Source organism: Macrobrachium nipponense, chromosome 2, assembly GCF_015104395.2.
Source record: "Macrobrachium nipponense isolate FS-2020 chromosome 2, ASM1510439v2, whole genome shotgun sequence".
NCBI classification, from domain to species: Eukaryota; Metazoa; Arthropoda; class Malacostraca; order Decapoda; family Palaemonidae; genus Macrobrachium; species Macrobrachium nipponense.
In genome coordinates, this window is record NC_087201.1 from 111,575,348 (window position 1) to 111,597,322 (window position 21,975).

At 41.0% G+C, this 21,975-nt stretch overlaps 1 protein-coding gene across 5 annotated transcripts in view; it reads right to left on the reverse strand.

Moving 5' to 3' along the window:
* Positions 1-21,975, reverse strand: part of LOC135220913 (syntaxin-binding protein 5-like) — a 1,025,750-nt gene that overhangs the window by 509,716 nt on the left and 494,059 nt on the right. For all 5 annotated transcript variants that reach the window (XM_064258544.1, XM_064258545.1, XM_064258543.1 and 2 more), the window contains exons 3-4: positions 14,693-14,875; positions 10,817-10,951 (exon numbers count right to left, since the gene is read on the reverse strand). In XM_064258544.1, coding sequence (XP_064114614.1) covers positions 10,817-10,951; positions 14,693-14,875 — 318 coding nt within the window. The remainder of the gene's footprint in view (positions 1-10,816; positions 10,952-14,692; positions 14,876-21,975) is intronic.

Consider the following 21,975-nt stretch of genomic DNA (forward strand, 5'->3'; position numbering starts at 1 on the left):
TTTCGATCAGAATGAAGAAGAAGTGGAAATCAATAAAAAGATCTTGATACTTGGGAAAAGTTTAGATTTAGAAATTGACGAGGAAGATATCCAAGAACTTATAGATGTGCAAGATGTAGAGCTAACGGCAGAGGATTGAATTGCACTTTGCAGAAGAGAAAAAAAACGCAGAAGAAAAAGAAGAAATAAAAGAGCCGGAGCGAAACGTTTACGACTAAAAACTGGCAGAGGCGTTTGCTTTATTTGATCAAGGACTGAAACTTTTAAGTGAAATGGATGGGGACGAGGAACGGTTTGCCAAAGTTCAGAGGGCTCATCAAGACAGTGTTGCATGTTACCAATTAATTTATGAAGAACGAAAAAAAACGCACTGTGCAACCTACAATGGATTTTTTCTTCAAGAGAACGACTCCAGTGCATTCCGCTTCCCCCAGCCCGTACCCCCTCACTTGGGACTTGATCCTGTACGTCTCGGAACAGTTGTTTCCTCGAGACACCTGAACTAACAGAAGAAGAAAAATTCTATCTGAGGAAGAGCGAATTGATGATCCTGCTGCTTTATCATCATCCTCTCTTCCGATCTTTAGTTATAGTAGCCATGAACAGCCTGACACCGATCACGTATGCCGACAACGGACCGAATCTTGGTGAGTACCCTTTACGCTACAGTCTGATCCTTGTTCACATATATACAGGCGGTCCCCGGGTTACGACGGTTCCGGCTTACGACGTTCCGAGGTTACGACGCTTTTTCTTAAATATTCAATGGAAAAATCCGTCCTGGGTTACGACGCTTGTTCCGAGGTTAGACGCTGACGCTTCCGACGCTCCGAGTTAACGATGCTTTTTAAAAAAACGCATACTATGATAAAAATCCTTTATAGTTTAGCACAGTATATTAATAAAAATAAGTTTGGTTAGATTACAACAAAAATTTTGAGATTATGATGATTTTCGACACTTTTTATGTTGTATTTTTCTATGTTTTTTAATGACGCCTCATATGCGGAACTAGTTTCCGAGTGAATGAATACATACTAGTTTACATATAACAGTCCAAAAGTGCAAATAATGAAAAAATCATTGCTTGTTTCCAGTAATAATAACAAAACGAAGTTTCCTGGTTAGATTACAACGCAAATTCCAAGTATCCAAAGAGAGACATTATCCAGTAATTTGATCAGAGAGAGAGAGAGAGAGAGAGAGAGAGAGAGAGAGAGAGAGAGAGAGAGAGAGAGAGAGAGAGAGAGGCGTCTTCCGACGCTCCGAGTTAAGGACAGAGAAGTGTTCGTTTCGTTAAACGGCCTCTGACTCATGCCAGTAAATGTTTTGTTGATAATAATATAAGCCTATTTAAAGATACGTTTACTTTAATTAGTCTATATGATACGTAAATAGTAATCAACTGTTCTTGTAGCCCTCAATATTTGGCAAAATCGAAGTATCCAAAGAGAGACATTATCCAGTACGTAATTTGATCAGAGAGAGAGAGAGAGAGAGAGAGAGAGAGAGAGAGAGAGAGAGAGAGAGAGAGAGAGAGAGAGAGAGAGAGACGCTGTGGCAACAATGGTTTCTCGGGGGTTTTTATAGCTTCCTTCGCTTGATGATCGTGGATATGTAGAAGGATTCGACCATTACTCGTTTGCCAAATCGACGATACGAACACCACGTTCATGCTTTGCTATAATTTCATGTTTTGCTTCCATCGAAATCATTTTCTTGGGTTTTTTCTTATCACCTGCTTTGTCTTTAGCTTTGAGACCCATGGGTTAATAATAAAATAGACAAAATAACACGAAAAATAGGCGCAAATACAACGAACTAAACAACGACGTGTTAACATGCAGCACCAACAACAAACAAACAGACTGAACGCCATTTATCGGTCGCCTATACAACTAACACTCATCGCAAAATCGTATCTCAAATATTTCGTTGTATATCAAAGCTTGTATTTTCGCAAATTTTCTGTTATATCTCAAAACATTCGTATATTAGGGCAATCGTATGTCAAGTTTCCAATGTAATTTGATCAGAGAGAGAGAGAGAGAGAGAGACGCTTTGGCAACAATGGTCTCGGGGATTGACGTAACGTTTATTTTCTGAACAGATAGGACAGAGAAGTGTTCGTTTCATTAAACGGCCTCTGACTCATGGCAGGAAATGTTTTGTTGATACTAATATATAAGCCTATTTAAAGATACATTTACTTTAATTAGTCTATATGATACGTAAATAGTAATCAGCTGTTCTTGTAGCCCTCAAGATTTTGCAAAATCACTCCAGGTTGTACATAAAACTTCAAGAATGTAGTGTCACCAGAGGATTACAATAGTTTTTACCTTCAAGAACCAGCATTCCTTTTATGAAAATAACTCAGGTTTGTACATAAAAACTACAGGAAACAACATGTATGTAACCAAAGGATTACAGTAAGGTTTTTATAACTTTTTATTAGTTTTAAGACATATTTCCAAGCGTCGTTCCGGCTTACGACGATTTTCGGCTTACGACGCGTCTCAAGAACGGAACCCCCGTCGTAACCCGGGGACTGCCTGTATATATGTGGGTCGACCTGTGTTCGCCGGTGAAATGGATCCTGCTATCCACTTTCCTGATATAAACAGTTTCTAAATATACCAGAGAAAGTTTACATTAGTTTGCAAGGTTACTTCCCTCGCACGAGCACCCAAAGGGCGTCGTGTATAAAGTTCAGGGCGTGTGGAAGCCACTATTCACAGGTCTCCTGCCATTTAGAGTATTCTTTCTCAAAACCTACATATGGGGTGAGCCGCGCCAACGGCCACACCCACACTGCCTCTGTACTGCCGCTACTAACGCCCGACGCGAGCACTATCTTACAATCCTGTTAGAAACCTTCCTTCTAGTGGACGCGTTTTTCATTCTGTGCTTTCTTTCAGCATCTACTCGTTGATTTAGTGATGGCTTCTGCTCAGATGTCACCGACATCTAAGTTGAGTACCCCAATTTGTATTTTTCAATATATTGTGAAATTGGAGAGCCTTTTATAGACCCGCGAGCCCGTAGAAAGTATTGCAGGAATGCGGCGTCACCCGCCATCTTGGATGCCACAAATGGGAACGCGTTGGTTTGGGTACCGGGTTTTTTATTAAATAATAACCTAGCTACAGCTATTTTTGTTATGAGTTCCCAATTCCTGTGTTTCTTGCACTATACATATACTATAGTACATGTCATTAGAATAACATTCACGCCTACGTCGTATTTAGCAGTTTCTATAACCTAAGCGTACGTAATCTTGACATGTTCTTATAGTAACAGTATTATGTTTATTTTGTAATTAATTAAGCAGGCTGTATTGCCTTGCAACGAGGAGGGAGAGAGAGAGATAGGGGATTTCTATTAACAATATGGCCACTCTAATCAGTGACAAGACCAATCACGACGAGCCAGGGTTCTCTGTACACTACTACCCCTACTGGGATAGGCTACATATACGACCAGTTGGGTAGCCACCTATGATCGGGTAGGTAGTCAGACGTCCACGACCGACCACTACCACTACCACTACCAACACCCGGCCCCACCTACCCCCTCCCCTCACCACTTATCGGCTCAGCTTAGTCGATCCATTGTAACTCGCAGTACTAGCTCTCCTTCTAAGAGACGTCTGCTTGAGTTTCATACAAGTGGGAGGGGTAGGGTTGGGGAACAGGGTTGGTGGTTCCAGAATACTTAGCCTGGTACTAGCCTGCCAGAGCTCCACCACATAACTCCGGTACATAACTCCGGTGGCTAGTATTCCTAAACACATTATGGGCTCCCGTTGCGCCTCCGTTTGCAGTGGAATGGCGATAGGAGGTTTGTCCTCAACCCATCCTTGCCAGAGATAGGCAATGTCGGACGGGGAAATTCCTTCTCCTGACTCGCCATCTCCAGCGCTTTCACAGCTAACGGCTAGGTCGAAAGTGAGACTATAAAAATAACTTAGGTTGAGTAAATGGTACAGGTGTTAGCTCCGGACGAAGGATGACTTACCATCGCATCCGCTGCCGCAGTTGCCCGATAAGTCTACGGCTTATCAGGTTCCGTTCTCGGTTTTAGTAGGCGCCTACACTGACATGTACTCCTCCGCGGCCTGCCGGAGCTATAGAGTTGAGCTCGCCCTCCTCATAGCAAGGCGGATATCAGTTGGTGAACGCGGCACCGGCCTAGAACCTACGAACGCGACCTAGCTCGGGCTATTAACGATTAAAATACGAACTTACAGTGAATTTACATACCTCTTATTACGAATTATGCATGCTCTTATCATAAGATTGTGCATGGGTTTTAATGAGTATTGTGAACTTATGTAGTCTTAAGTTCCAATTCCTCCAGGGGAAATGTTGCTTATCAATAATTTCCCTTACAGAAGGTGCGTTGCCTGTCTCCGGGGTGCTCCACCTCCTTTAGCAATCCGGTGGGACATGAGGTCTGCCGGTCGCATGCGAACTGCTCCATTTCCTTTGTGGCGGAGCAGGGAGAAGCGCCCTACATGGTCTGGCACCCGGAGGCGTGCACCCTGTGCTTCGAACTGGTCATGATCTTTGCCGATGACCAGGTAAGCACTAGATAACCCTCTTTCTCCCTTTGTTTACGAATTGTGTATGTATATCATATTCAATGTCCAATATTATATAAAACAAACCGTCTATAGCAGGAAGGTTAATTTTCCTTCCTCCCCGACAGACGGATGATGACAGCCGCCAGTTGGCCAAGACAAGCCTGAGACAGTGGGTCTCCAGGTATGGGCGGAACGCTCCGTCCGGGGGCCCCTACATCCTGGACGCCAGCCTGGGGACTCGCCTCTTCAAGGGTTTGCCATCGGCTTCGGTCAAGCCAAGTCTGGCGGCTCCCCTCATCGACGCTATCCGGGCCGCAACAGCCCCACTACCGGACGATCAGGATCTGGTGGGAGATGACACGGTAATTAACATCCACACGGAACCCATGGCCCTGGATGAGCAGGTAAGTGGTGAGGTAAGTGAGGCAGGTAGCCACCTCAGTCCCACTCCCTCTTCTTCTTCCTCTTTCCGGGGCTTTACCAGGTCCACCCCTACTACTTGGGACAGCTCGAGATCTGTCCGTCCTAAGGAGAAGTCCCTTAAGGCAACAAAATCACAGCCTAAGGTACCCAGGCCAGCTCCGCCAGCGGCGTCAGAGTTGTCTCCCGCCCCTAGGCCATCAACTTCCTCTGCTAAATCGCCTGCTGCCAAGGTTTCTCTCTCTTCAAAGGGATCGAGAACAAAGTCCGCAAGATCTAAGGCGGCGGAGTCAGGCCTTGACCATGACCTCCTTACTAACCTTCTGATGTCGAAGGTTAGGGACGCAGTCGATGAAAGATTCGACTCTTTGAGGCGGGCCTCCGGATCGGAGATCTCCAGCCAGTCAGTATCGGACATAGTGGCTGAGCAGATAAAGCCCATAAAGGAGTTGATGTCGGGTTTGCTCCACTCTGGATCTCTGGCGCTAGCCTCAGAGGTTCCAGACGCCTCAAAATTACCACCCTTCCATAAGAGCAACCCATGGCGGTTTGCCATGCACGCCCCATACGTGGATGGCAAACTGACCCTGGAAGGTTGCGGCACCCGACCACTGGAGGACTTTGAGTTCTACCCAAAGGACCTCCAGTTTCCCTTCAAGGGGTTCGCCAGACTAGCGGAACATGCTTTAGTCAAGAGTGGACAAAGTTCCTAAGGAAACGGTGATCTTTCCGAAGGATCAAGCCCAAGCTGTCTGGGCTTGTACTATGGCTGACTGGGAGTGCGTTAACACCCGGTTAACGCCTCACAAAGGCTCTTTTACCATGTTTATGACACCAGACGAGGTTCCGTCCTGCTGCACAGACAAGATTATGGAGTTGACCCTCCAGGCAATCATGGAAGAGAAGCCTCTCCCAATCCTGAAGGAGACAGAGGCTACCTCCCTCCTCATACCTGCCAACAGACACTTCTGGCAAATTGGACTCGGACTGTGCCTCAACCTTGTTCTCTGATAAGCTCCCCAAGCTGCTGGAGAACATGATAAAATCTGAGTTTGAGGCCAGGACTAGACTGGCTAGATCTATCAACTCCGTTACCTCAATGGAGTTGGTAGCTTCCATTTACAAGGACGAGCAGCTCTTCCAGGTCTTGACAAAAAGTCTGCTACAGACTTATCAGTCGGACCTATTCGAATTTGGTGTCGCAAGAAGAGCATGCAGAAAGTACGTCTTGGCGGAGGCCACTATTAGGCATGAGCCTAATATACTAATTAAGACCTCGATCTGGGGCAAAAACCTCTTCCCTCAAGAAAATTAGATAACGTCTTGAGGGAAGGCTCCAGAGCCAATCAAAGTCTTCTTGTTCATTGGGGTCTGCCCTTCAAACATAAGCTTGAGGCAATCAGAAAACAAGCCAGATTTAGGAAGAAGCAAAGATACTTCGCGCCATACAAGACTTCTCGTCCTCAACAAATGGCGCAGGCAATGTCCCTCGCCCAAATGTCGAAGCCTTCGACATCAAAGGCCCAGCCCCAGCAGCAGTTTGTGCTGCTTCAGGCTCCAAGGCCAACAGCCTTCAACCTCTGCAGCCCTAATGGCCTCCCCTGCCTTCAACCCCGTCTACGAAGCCAGCGGTTCCTTTCGCGGCTACAACCTGCATGCCGGTAGTAGTAGAGCCAGAGGCTCCCGGCTACGTAGCGGGTCAAGAGGCAGGGGGTTCCGCGGAGGCAGGGGCTATAAACCCACAACCAACCAGTGAGAAGTACCAGGTAGGAGGGAGGCTATACTGGTTCCGAGATCATTGGACTTTCAGCCCTTGGGCTTAAAGCATAATCTCCAAGGGCCTGGGATGGAATTGGAAGGGAGGATTCCCACCACCACCAGTGAACTTCTTCCAGACTCCAACAACAGACTTGGAAGAGTACACCAAAGATTTCTTGCAGAAGAAAGCCATAAAGAAAGTAAAGAGCCTAAAATTTCAAGGACGTCTGTTCACTGTCCCAAAGAAGGACTCATTCAAAAGAAGAGTCATTCTAGACTTGCCCAAACTCAATTCTTACATTCTTTGCGACATGTTCCGCATGCTGACAGTCTCGCAGGTGCGGACCTTACTTCCCCGTGGGGCCGTCACCACCTCTATAGATCTTATAGACGCTTACTATCATGTTCCGATAGCAAGGAACTTCTCTCCATACCTATGCTTCCGACTAGGCAACAAGGCGTATTCATTCAATGTCATGCCATTCGGGCTCAACATCGCGCCCAGAATTTTTACCAAACTAGGAGAGACAGTAGTTCAGGAACTCAAGACCCGAGGAATAATGCTGGTAGCCTACCTAGACGACTGGCTCATTTGGGCAACCACAGTCGAGGAATGCCGCAGGTCAACTGCCAAAGTCATAGAACTCTTAGAGGTTCTAGGATTTCAAATAAACAAGAAGTTGCGGCTGGAACCAGCTTCCCACTTCCAATGGCTGGGAATCCAATGGGATCTGGAGAATCACAAGCTATCCCTTCCACCCAAGAAGGCCAAGGAGATAGCAATGGCTACGAAACGATTTCTTATGAACAAAAAGGCCTCTCGATGTACCCAAGAGAGGATCCACGGTTTACTACAATTTGCGTCAGTAACAGACGTCCTACTGAAAGCCAGATTGAAAGATATCAATCATGTCTGGAAGAGGAGAGCCAACAACCATCTCAGAGACAAACTCTCAGTAATTCCATCCGTACTAGCAGAGACTTCACCCATGGTCAAAACTCAAGAATTTAACCAAGTCAGTGCCACTGCACTTCCCTCCCCCCTCTGTGACGATTCATACAGACACGTCACCGAGTGGTTGGGGGGATACTCTCAGCACAAGAAAGTTCAGGGAACATGGTCAAACATGTTCTGCCAATTCCACATCAATATATTGGAAGCCATGGCAGTTTTTCTAACTCTGAAAAAGTTCATTCCGGCCAAAAACAACCATGTGAGGATAGTCTCGGACAGCCTAGTGGTAGTCCATTGCTTAAACAGAGGGGGCTCCAAAACAAGCAAACTGAATCATGTACTAGTAGCAATATTTACCTTGGCAGCAAAGAAACACTGGCACCTGTCAGCAACTCATCTGGCAGGAGTCAGGAACGTGATCGCGGACGCTCTCTCCAGGACCACTCCGCTAGTCAGAATGGTCCCTGGACATGAATTCATTCCAGTGGGTTTCCAGTCAAATCCCCGGCCTGCAAGTAGATTTATTCACAACAGAGTCCAACCACAAGCTACCATGCTATGTGGCTCCCAATCTGGACCGTCTAGCCTATGCCACAGACACATTAGCCATAAATTGGAACCACTGGCAGAAGATTTACCTGTTCCCTCCGGTGAATCTTCTGATGAAGGTGTTGCACAAGCTGCGTTCCTTCACAGGACAAGTAGCTCTAGTGGCTCCCAACTGGCCCAAAAGCAACTGGTTTCCACTCCTTCTAGAGCTGAAGCTCCATCCCAGATGGATCCCTCGCCCAGAACTGACACAAGTAGTACAAACTCGAATTGTGTCAGCTTCCTCAAGAATTCTCCAAACCCTAACTTTATGGACTTCATGAAGTTTGCGGCCCAAGAAGATGCTAGTATTGATCCGTGTAATGTCATGTTCATAGAATCAGACAAAAGAGATTCAACTCTTAGACAATACGATTCAGCTGTTAAGAAGTTAGCTGAATTCCTAAAACATTCAGATACCCATAGAATGACTCCAAATCTGGCCATCTCGTTTTTCAGATCTTTATTCGAAAAGGGCCTAGCCGCCAGTAATATTACAACAATAAAATCAGCCTTGAAGAAGATCTTTCAAGTCGGCTTTAACATAGATTTGTCAGACACATATTTCTCTTCCATTACAAAAGCATGCGCACGCCTTAGACCAACTGCCCGCCCACAAAAGGTCACTTGGTTCTTAAATGATGTACTTAAACTGGCGTCAGACATCATTAATGAATCTTGCGCATATATCACTCTTTTAAGGAAAACCTTATTTCTAACGGCTATGGCCTCAGGTGCTAGAATATCTGAACTTTCAGCTCTCTCACGTAACCCAGACAACATAGATTTCCTCCCATCAGGAGAAGTGCTACTCTCCCCAGACCGGAGCTTCCTGGCTAAAAATGAAGACCCCCAAAATAGGTGGTCCCCTTGGAAAATTATTCCCCTGCCTCAGGAAACATCTCTATGCCCTGTTACATCTCTAAAGTCCTTTTTAGCCAGGACCTCCACAAAGTCGTCAGGTCCTCTCTTTATTAGGGAACATGGTGGTACAATCTCTATCAAAGGTATTAGACAGCAGATACTCTACTTTATAAAACAGGCCAACCCGGAGTCATTTCCACAGGTTCATGACATTCGGGCAGTGGCTACTTCAATTAACTATTTCCAAAATATGAACTTTGCGGATCTTAAAAAATACACGGGTTGGAAATCTCCAGTAGTTTTCAAACGCCATTATTTAAAGAATTTGGAAGCACTGAAATATTCAACTATAGCTGCAGGGAGTCTAGTCTCCCCAGAATAACATTGTAACAATGCATTCTTCTGTCCTTCCTTTCCCCACCCCCTCCTCCTTTTTACCTGCCTCACTTGTACTTGCCACGATGCCTCTCTCCTCGGTATTGGGAGAACCCCAGCGTCACTCTGCCACATATTTTGTACATAATTTATTGGTCATGGATGTGTTTTATAAACCACATGGTACATATCCAGAATTGTAGCAAATTCCTTGCATAGTACCTGTATAAACCTTTTTGTATTATCATTAAGCATATTTAATTCTAAGCCATAACTTAAGGCTTAGTTTTTAAGTATTAGTAGGTTAAGTTTATATTGTTACGGCAGTCTTTTACATTAAGTAAACTTATTTTTGAATGAATTCCATTTTCATTTCTCCCCTTAAGTTTACTTTACTCATGGGCTTGGATGGCATTCTCTGGTAAAATTTCACTGGCGAACACAGGTCGACCCAGAAAAGGGATTTTGACTAAAGAAAAATCTATTTCTGGGGAGAGACCTGTGTCGCCCGGTGAACCCGACCCATATCATAAGTCTTCCCTTCCCTACACCTATCCAAGCCAGGAAAGGTATCTAACACAGCAAGGATTGATAGATAGTGCTCGCGTCAGGCGTTAGTAGCGGCAGTACAGAGGCAGTGGGGGAGTGGCCGTTGGTGCGGCTCACCCCATATGTAGGTTTTGAGAAGGAATACTCTAAATGGCAGGAGACCTGTGAATAGTGACTTCCACACGCCCTGAACTTTATAAACAATGCCCTTCAGGTGCTCGCGCGAGGGTAGTAACATCTGCATACCAATGCAAACTTTCTGGTATATTTAGAAACTATTTATATCAGGAAAGTGGATAGCAGGATCCATTTCACCAGGCAACACAGGTCTCTCCCATGAAATAGATTTTTCCTTTGTCAAAATCCCTTATATATATAACTTAGCATATGATTCATTTATCACACATATCCACAAGTGAAAAATAAGAGAGGGGTTGTAGGTCCTGACGGGTTTCTACTTTATTTCCAAGTCATTGGCGAAGGACTGATACATAGTATTAGAAAGCATAAATATATATATTAGATATATATATCATATATATATTATATATATATTATATATAATATATACTATATATCTCTTTCAAAACAATGAAAATGTGTCTACAAACTTGTCAAGTGACAAGTCTCTGGTAATGACACCAAGCATCAGTAGTGATACTCTAATGTTCTGACAGGATTAACAGAGGGTCAGAATGAGGATTTTAATTAACACTTACAGTTCAACGGCTTTATTCCAATTGATTGTGTAACCAGAAAGTAGGAAGACCTCTATGTTGACGACGTGGATATTGCCGCGTTCTGTGCCCACATACAACCATTTGCTTTGGAAGGGGAGAAACAGACACGTGATCCTGAAATGAAAATAAGTATGACAAAAATAAGAAGTAAGATTTTACTTCTGGTGGGTGTCTTTTGAGATGTAAACGTATCACTTTTGTAGATATGAATTTTTGTGTGTTAAAACTTGAATCATCATGGAAGAGAAAATCTTAATTACAAAAATATGTAAAAAGAAAAAAAATGCACCTACTTGCACTAATTAGAATATGAAATGATTTCATCAGTAGATTAATTACATTGTATATACATGTGTATATGTGTATGTATGTATGTGTTATAATATATATATTCTATATATCTATATATATCATATAATATATATATATATATATATATGTGTGTGTGTGTGTATATATATATATATATATATATATATATATATATATATATATATATATATATATATATATATATTATAGAGAGAGAGAGAGAGAGAGAGAGAGAGAGAGAGAGAGAGAGAGAGAGAGAGAGAGATTTTGTCATGGATGTTAGATGTTGTCACTCAACAGGATAAGGGTTATTTCCTCGAGGCCGCCTTGCTTTGCGTGTAGCTTTCACATTTTTGACGGAAGACTTTCTATCTCCTATATTACAAAGGCGTTTGACCTTGAATCATACGTTTACTTGAGGAATTTGACAAGAACTTTGACCATTTAGATTTGCCGCTAATTCTACAGGGAACCTACCAGACCCATTGTTTACTCTTACCCCTGGAATTCCAAGATCTCTCCCGAGGTTCTCTCTTCTCGCTAGTAAACTTACAAGGACCTCTTTCATTCTTGCTTAGTTTCAGATTCTGGTTTGGGAGGAATGTTCCTGACATTGATAACATTCTTGGTAGTCATCTTCCTTTATTTTACTTCTGGGAGAGGGCGTGAATGTCTCTGACATTTCATCCTCGGATGATTCTTGATATGGCCTGCCATCTGGAATGTCAAGAAAGCTCCTGACATTTTATCTGTTAAGCTGGTCACTCAGCATTGACCTAATTTTTTTCCCCGCTGTTTATCTTAGAAGGTTCTTTTTGACTTCTGCTCTGTTTTCCCTCAGGAATGTGTCATGAACGTTCTTGACAAATCATCTTCCTCTCTGATAATCTGACAAGGATCTCACTGACTTCTGCTTTGTTTTTCCCTCTGGAATTTAAAAGTGATTTTCCTGATGTTTTGTCATTTCTAACTGGTATTTTTCCTGACAAGAACTGTATTTGTTCGTGAGTAAGAGCATACTGTTCTTTAAATTTTATTTTCATCAAAGGTAATGCGACATGACCTCCTTAGTCCTTGCTTTACTATTATAACCTATAATCTGAGGTGGACGCTTCCAACAATTTCTCTTTCTCGCTTTTTATCTGTTAGTCAAGAACTTTCTTGACTCTCGCTTTGTTATTCCCTCTGGAGTTAGAAGAAGGTGTGTCCGAGATCTGATGTTTCTAGCAGGTCATTTGACGAGATCTCCTTGCTCCGTTATTCCTTCTGGAATTTAGCGAGAATATCTTGATATTTTACCTTCTTTGCTGGTAATCTGAAAATGATCTCCCTCACTCTTTGGTTTGCTTTACTTTTCCCTCTGGAATTTTAAAGATAAATTTCACAACATTTGATCTTCTACTCTCATAAGCTAAGAAAGACATCTTTGATTCTCAGTTTGTTATTCACCTTGGAATTTGAATAAAACTTTCCTGACATTTTAAATTTCTCTCTGATACTGTGGACTAAAAATCTTCGATTTTTGCTTAATTTTTTTCTGTCTTGAATTGGACGAGAATATTCCTTATTTTACTTTCCTCGCTCATAAACTAACAAGAATCTCCTTGACTCGTGGTTTGATTTTCCATCTGGAATTAAGAGAGAATGTTCCCAACGTTTTATCTTCTTGGCTGGTAAATCTGACTTAAGACCTTCTTAACTACTGCTTTGCTTTTCCCTTTGGAAACTGTGGGGAGGGAGGGGGGAGAACTTCTGGATTATTACCTTTTATGTTGGTACTGGATGAGTAGTACCTTACTGACCGTTGGTCAGCATCTAAGTCTTAACTAAGAGACTTTTCCCTCAAGCCTTAAACACTCATATTTATCATGTTTCCTGCTAGACTTTGGAAAGGAGCGTCCTCACTTGGACCTTTCTGTATTCTACCGAGGATCCCTCTGGTGCTTTCTTTTTCCACTAGAGTCTGCAGAGAACCTTTCAGATTTACCATTCTTGATTGGTTATGAAATTTGGGTCTAGAGGACCAAGTGCCGGAACCCATCAGGATTAGTCAGCGCTACTTACCTTTTTACTGGATTTTAATAAGGACCTTCCAAACTTTTAATTACCTTGACTCTTACCTTTCTCAGCCGAATCCTTGGCGGCAGACTGCCAAGGGCGTCTATAACTATTGAGTTTCTTTTTTAAATTGAGACAGAACCTTCTAAACTCTCAATTTTCTCAATGAAATCTGACAAGGACCTCTTGTACTATTAGCTTTCCCTCTGGAATTTGTTAAAAACCTTCCTGACTTCACTTTGGGGCCGTTAAAAATTGCATAATTTTTTTTTTTTTTTTTTTTTTTTGGTAATTTTTGACAGCCCCTTGTCATGCCACATAACAAATGTCCAGACATCCCCTACAAAATTATGTAACATCAGCTGGTAGAGCCTGTCCCCCCCCCTTTTTTTTTTGTATGTTTCCTTTTTAATAATATATTCAAATCTTGCCAAATACGTGGAAATTATCGCTTACCCGGGAGGAAGCCTACATAGTATTTTGTTGTTGTTGTTCTTGCTGTTGTTGAGCTTGTTGGGGGGGGGGGGGGTGGGGGGGGGGGGGGGGGGGGGGGTTAGGAAAGCCCTATGGAAAAGCCTAACATGGTCTGAAAAATGTGTTTCACATTGAGGTATAGGAATTTTAGGATAGGATATTTATGATTTATTCACTAAAATGAAAATATAAAAAATAAATGATGTGCATGTTAAACACTTAAGAACAATTATTTCTAATAAAATCTAGCGTATTTATTTTAACTTTCGTTGGTGATACAATGTGTTATTTGACCTTATATTTTAGCATGTGCCCAAGTAAGCTGGAGGTCCAATCATGCCTTGTTACCTTTAGGTTTTTGGTGATATTCAAGTTTATCATAAAACACAAAGTAGGCAGACTGCTGACTTTAGAAGAGGATTAATTTAATTTGTGATCATTTTCTAAGTCATATTTATGCATAAGTAGAGAATGTCGGAATTCAGGAAAGGGATGAGTTTGTGATATTGCTCTATGACATAATATCATAAATATAGTAGAAGGGTCTCTATTGGCGATTCTTTGCTCTCTCTTTTGTCCTTCCTCACTTACTTCTTTTCAAAGGAAACAAAGGAAAAAATCTGAAAATGTTACCTAACTTATGGCCAATCCTCTCCCCTCCACTGTAACACATAACACTTCACCATAACCTCCACCCCACTAAGGCGTTAAGTGATTTTTGAACGGCCTCTTTCTTGTTGAAATCTAGGAATCTAAAGAGGATCTCCAAGGCCCTTAAGTTCACCTCTGCAATTTGAAAAAGATCTTGATTCCTCTGTTCACCGAAATCTCATTCATTGCTTCCTGACTCTTGGTTTTTCCTCGCACATCTAGAAAGGACATCATTTTCCTTATTTCTCACTAGAATCTGATGGAGGCCTCTTTGCTTCTTGCTTATCTCTTAACGTGCAGAGAACCGTCCTGAACCTATCTTTCCCACTGAACTCGAAGGAGGACCTCCCTGACACTTACCTTTCTCGCTGAAATTTGAGGGAATGGACGATCTCTGGGCGCTTCTGTCGGTAGTTCCACAAGTGGATGACGTCGTCAGCTGTGGCAGAGACGAGGGCTCCTTCATTAATGAGGAACAGCATGTGAAGTACAGCAGCCTCCGATTCGTGTCGGATATGCACGTCCACGCCAGGGCGCCCAATACTATTGTTAGAAGTTAAGGAAAAGGCTGTCGGTTTTAAATACTATATAATATATACTCCGCTCAATGGTCCATATTTGGATTTTTCTCCCTACTTCAATTTTCCCATTTCTATACCCTTGGGCTTCTTATGGGTTGGGCTTCATCACCCTACACAATCTCTCTCTCTTCTCTCTCTCTCTCTCTCTCTCTCTCTCTCTCTCTCAAGTTAAAAGTAGGGGAGAATTAGTGCGCTTCAATGAAAAATTATTAATTCTAGTGTCAATTTCATATATAAAACATACATACAAATATCAATGCATACGCAAGTACCTCAACAGTATAATCTCTAATGTAGAGCATACTGAAGAGATTTTTTTTTTAAATAACGAAGGGAAGTTTGATTATCGACGTGAAAAACTAAAAAATGAACTAATGTAAAATCTCAACAGGAAAAACCTCGTCAGAAATATCTGATTATGAAAACTATTCTGAATTTCACTAATAAAAAAAATGCACTTTAGAGAAATACTGGTAATTCTACCCAATTTTTCAACAGACATAAACGTTGCCACGTGATATTTGGCAGTCAATTTTCTTACTAATTACAGCGAGGTTTTCGGTTTGGAGATACCGGTACTGTATGTTCCATAACTGCATACAGAATCATAATGAAAAATTCACAATATCACCGAGTTGCAACCGGCCCCTATAGAGCCGCCGCCGCCGCCGCCGCCGCCGCCGCCGCCGCCGCCGCCGCCGCTGCTGCTGCTGCTGCTGCTGCTGCTGCCCCTCTCAACCCTCCCGCCTCAACTTCGTGATGTTTTTAAGTGACGCTTGACGGTTCCTTTGCACCTTTTTCGAAATCCTCCTCACGTCATAAAAATCCTTCAAATGCTCATGATTATAGAAGATTCACTACGCAAAGACATATCGTTTCACCATGACAAATATTTGTAGAAACTCCTGTTACACATGGAGTGGCCTTTTTGAGTTAAGCATATGGTAACCCGTGGGGTAACCATCCGATCTTAACAATGTGATCTATCGAAATCTCAGAAGGTCGACAAATGACGTTCGATCCAATTTCTTGTTCCGACGCCTTCAAACTGAATGCTGCTGCGTTGCCAGAGTGTGGTTGGCGAAAGCTGTCTTTGGAATATCCACAGCTCAGTTTTAGTCAGTTGCTTAGAGGAGTTTATCTCACTTTTGTTATTCTGGCTCAACCATATACCTATGCATACAAATATTATTATACATACATTTATGATTTTTTCATAGTTTAAAGGTTTTCGGAACTTAAGTGGTTTACAATGATGGAACTATGAAAAAAAGAAAGAAAAAGAAGGGAACAACAAAAACAGGGAGTGACTTTTTAGGAGGAAATAATAGAGACTTTGTTATTTGTTGAGAGTGGCCAGAAGAAACCTCTAAAAACAAGGGTGGTAGGGAAGGGAATCATTCAGTTTGCGCCATACTTTTTTTTCTTATTTTTGTATTGTTGTGCCCAATACTAACCGGAGTGCAAGGTGCTCAAGTAAAGGCCTTTCGCTTAACCATCGAGTTGAACAGTTGAAAACACTGGCTTTATTTTACCAGGTAAACCGAGACTTATGTCAAAGGGCAACCGAGGACACTGCAGATGTGAACACGTACATTTCTACAGAGATTCCCAGTGAGCAGCGATGGTTTGCCCCATAAATGAATATGCTTTTCACCACCGATCAGAGCTGCTCTCTCCTGCACATCCAGACATTGTTTGATACTGCAAAAGGTGATTTTGTCGGAGAACAAATTCCGCACACATAAGCAAAGTAAACTAAGTTCACTGCTACTGCCATAAATAATTTTGTTTTCTTTGCTAAATGGACATACTTATTTGCTTCTGTGGGTGCGACATTAAGATTTTTTTTCTTTTTACCTATTAACGATTGAAATCAGGCTGTGAAAGAAGTTTCTCAATACTTAATGAAAACGTCTCCGAGAGTGACAAGGAGCCAAGAAAGATTAGGAAGCGCAGCAATACTACTGACCGAGAGAGATTCCAGAGCAGTTTTCCCGAACTGTTGCGGGACTAAAAACGGCGGCAGCCAGACAAGGATAAATCGGTGGCTGTTCAAAAGAAAGCCATAACGACATCGTCAGTAAAGTGACCCAGACAAGCTCAAACAAGCTTAACAGAATATAATACAACCATGAGGCCTTATTAGAAAACAAAATGAACAAATGTCATTTCGCTACAGTCAAGAATGTGACGCTGAATGACAATATCTGGTGGAAAAAAATACGAACCAGTGCAGTACATTTCCGATAGCATGAAGGTAAAGCTTTAACTAATACGGACGCAGGAATCACAAATCACAGGCTAAGGAGAAAATCCTCAGGTAGCATCCAACAGACACCACGTAATACTACACAAAAAGCCAAGAGGGACAAAAATACGTTACTTAAAATTTCAGACATAATCCTTAAACCAAAGGGAATCTAATAGCTATACGAAAGGGAAAAATAGATTATTATTATTTTCTTTTTTATTACTATTTTTTTTTTGTCTATTGGCATTCCTCATATCTCCATTAGGCATGAGAACCACTTAAACTGGCGCTTGGGCTTAGACTAATTTCCTCTACTTTCTTGTATTTCTTGGTGGTTTTATCGTTATCCTGAAAAATGAACAAGGAAACAGACTCCACCGTCTGAAGAAGAGAAAGGAAAAAATATGCGTAGTGTTGAGAAAGAAACTTTGAACCTCTTTCCGTGGAGTTTATCGTTAACACATCACACAAGACTGCTTCCACCTTTGTAAGTCGGAAGGCCAACCTTTCTGAAGTCCTTTCCTTCAGGCTTTCAGACACCGTTCTAGAATCTTGTGTGCGATGAATATTCATCATTGCTCATGCCGAACCGCAAAACTCCGTCAGGAAACAAACTACGTTTCGATAATAAAACCAACTACAACAAAGGACTTCATGTATCACTTAAACGCCTTCTAGATAAGAGTCTCCTACACACATACAACACACACTAAGCGCGCGCGCACACACATGCACACAGAAAGAGAGTGAGTGAGTTTGCTCTTTGCCCAAATGAAATGTGACTCCACCTGTCGAGCTAAATTAAGGGAGGGGGCGTGAGAGCCGTCGGCCAGATAGCGGGTTCAGCTGATTGCTTTCAATCATGTAACTAAACGTCGGCCCTGACAAAGACAAATAGGTCATGTGACAGTGAATGAATGTGGGCGCTCGGATAGAGAGAGAGAGAGAGAGAGAGAGAGAGAGAGAGAGAGAGAATATTCCACTGCTTCAACGATCTAATGTTGCGAGGGCTGTATTTTGTTTATCGTTATTTAATCTAATAAATATGGGCATTATTATAGACAAAAATATCATTGTTACGTTTCGTATTCCTAGTACTTCTATACAATGCGCTGTTAGAAGGTTCTTTCATCTCCAACGAAAACTTCTCAATAGCAAGTAAAATACAGGTACGATAGACAAATGCTGTTACAAACTAACTTAGCATTAGAAAGCTCACCAAACAACTAAATAAAAACCATAAGACAGATAAGCACACATATTCTTGGATGCAAACATTTGTCATAGTTAAGCTAAATGCTTCAGGATACTTAATAAATATCTGTTTTCATATTTGCCATCTATCGAAGCTGCTTAGGTTTGGTTCAATGCGCACGCGAGAACTTCAGTTATGCCATCAGTTTAGACTAGTGTGTGTGTGTGTGTGTGTATTAACTTGAACTGTGAAAAAAGTTTTGTGTAAATTTTACGACTATAAAAAACATTAGTGTTCAAATGTGCATAACCGATGCTGCTGTTAAAGGTGTTCCAAGTACCTGACGAATCAATCGACACAGACAAAGCTGGACCAATGACCTTTAAGATCTTACAGGGCAGAGACAGCAATCAACGCTCAGAACCGCTAAAAACCTAAGCGTTCCCGGAATCAACTTAACTGATAAAATCTACATCTCGAGTGTCAACAAACTAAAACGGCGAATTAAAATGACAGAAGGTGAATAAAAACAGTCGCTTTAGAAAAAGCCTCGAAAGACTCCAACCTTTAATTAATGACCCACTTGTATAGACACAAGGATAATGGGTGAAAACTGCGAACAATGAAGACCGGCAAAACGGGAAGAGAAAATGCAAAGAAGAAAGACCCCCCACAGGAAGAGGGAAAAACTGGTAGAATAAAGACCGCATAAGTGTTGAAAAACTGAAAGGAATAAAGACCAGCATAACTGAAGAAAAACTTCTGTCAACGAATACAGACTCTGGCATAATAGGTGAAAAACTGTAATGAATAAAGACTAACACAATACGCGAAAAATTTCGAAGAATAAAAACTGCAAGGAATAAAGATCAGCATAATGTGTTATAAACTGCAAAGAATAGACCGGCATAATAGGTAAAAAACTGCAAACGGAAGAAAGACCAGCATAATATGTGAAAAACTGCTAAGAATAAAGACAGCTTTATAGGAGGAAAATTGCAAGTAATAAAGACCTGCATAACAGGTGAAAACCTGCAGAGAAATTAGCCCAGCATAATAGGAGGAAAACTACAAGTAATAATGATCAGCATAACAAGTGAAAAACTACAAACAATAGAGTAAACATGCATAATAGGGGGAAAACCAAGCATTCAAGACCACGATAATAGGTGTAAATGCAAAGAATAAATGGAAGCGTAATAGATCAAAATCTCAAAAGAATAAAGATCAGCATAATAGGAGGAAAGCTGCAAGGACTAAAGACCAACATAATAGGTAAAAAAACAAACTTCCAAAGACCTAAAGACCTCCCCAACCCCAATAAATAGGGGAAAAAGCCTCCAAAGAAGACTAAAGAACCAACATAATAGGGAAAAAACTCCAAAGACTAAAGACCAACATAATAGGGAAAAAACTCCAAAGACTAAAGACCAACATAATAGGGAAAAAACTCCAAAGACTAAAGACCAACATAATAGGGAAAAAACTCCAAAGACTAAAGACCAACATCATAAAGGAAAAAACCTCCAAAAGCTAAGAACCAATCCATCATAATGGTAAAAAAAACCTCCAAAGACCTAAAGAAGAGATAACAGGGACAAACATCCAAATACTAAGGGGAAAAAACCTCAATACTAAGGGAAAAAACCTCCAAAAAAGTGAACAACATTCAAGGGAAAAAACTACCAAGACTAAATACCGAAACATCAATAGGGAAAAAACTTCCAAAGAAAGCTAATAGCCAAACATAACAGGGAAAAACTCCAAGGGAAAAAAACCTAAAAGACCAAACGTAATGGGAAAAAACTCCAAAGACTAAAGACCAACATCATAGGGAAAAAACTCCAAAGACTAAAGACCAACATAAATAGGGAAAAAACTCCAAAGACTAAAGACCAACATCATAGGGAAAAACTCCAAAGACTAAAGACCAACATCATAGGGAAAAAACTCCAAAGACTAAAGACCAACATCATAGTGGGAAAAAAACTCCCAAAGACTTAAAGGACCAAACATCAATAGGGTGGAAAAAACTCCAAAAACGACTAAAAAGCACCAACATTCATAGGGAAAAACTCCAAAAGACTAAAGACCAACATCATAGGGGAAAAACTCCAAAGACTAAAGACCAACATCATAGGGAAAAAACTCCAAAGACTAAAGACCAACATCATAGGGGAAAAAAACTCCAAAGACTAAAGACCAACATAATAGGTAAAAAAACTACCAAAGCACTAAAGACCCAACATCATAGCGGGAAAAAACTACACACAAGACTAAAAGACAAACAATAATAGGCTAAAAAAAACTCAAAGCAACTAAAGAACCAACATAATAGGGAAAAAACTCCAAAGAGTAAAGACCAACATAAAAGCGGAAAAAACTCGTTTAAGACCAACCAATCACAGGGGAAAAAACTCCAAAGATAAAGGAAACCAACATAATTAGGAAACAACTCCATAAAACTAAAGACCAACATAATAGGTAAAAAACTCCAAAGGATAAAGGACCAACTAATAGGCGAATAAAAAAACCCAAAGAACTAAAGACCCAACATAAATGGGAAAAAAACCTCCAAAGACTAAAGAACCAACATAATAGGTAAAAAAACTCCAAAAGCACAAAGGACCAACATAATAGGGAAAAACATCCAATAGACTAAGGAACCAACAATAAATTACCAAACAAATAGGGCAAAAAAAACTCCAAAGACTAAAGACCAACAATAGGGAAAAACTCCAAAGACTAAAGACCAACATAATAGGGAAAAAAACTCCAAAGACTAAAGACCAACATAATAGGTAAAAAACTCCAAAGACTTAATGACCACATAAATAGGATAAAAACTCCAAAGACTAAAGACCAACATAATAGGTAAAAAAACTCCAAAGACTAAAGACCAACATAATAGGGAAAAAACTCCAAAGACTAAAGACCAACATAAAAGGGAAAAAACTCGTAAGACCAACATCATAGGGGAAAAACTCCAAAGACTAAAGACCAACATAATAGGGAAAAAACTCCAAAGACTAAAGACCAACATAATAGGGAAAAAACTCCAAAGACTAAAGACCAACATAATAGGGAAAAAACTCCAAAGACTAAAGACCAACATAATAGTAAAAAAACTCCAAAGACAAATAAAGAATCAAATAAATACCAACATATAGAAAAAAAAAAAACTAAAAGACCTAAAGACAAACAAAATATAAGCCTGTTGGACCAAAACATAATAGGGTTGAAAAAACAAACCAATAATAAAGAAAAAAAAGAAAAAAAACTCCAAAGACTAAAGACCAACATAATAGGTGAAAAACTGCAGAGAATAAAGACCATCTTAATAGGAACAAGAGGAATACTGGAAGGAATGAAGGCGTATAAGTGAAAAAATGCAAGGAATAAAGACCAGAATAATAGAAGAAAAACTGCAAAGAATAAAGGCCTGCAAAGTTGGTGAAGAACTACAGAGAATAAAGACCAGCAAGTAATAACGATCAGCATAACAGTCGAAAAACTGCACAGAACAAACAAGCATAATAGGAGGAAAACCAAGCATCAAAGACCATGATAAGATAACAGGTGAAAATGCAAATATGAAATACCAGCATAATAG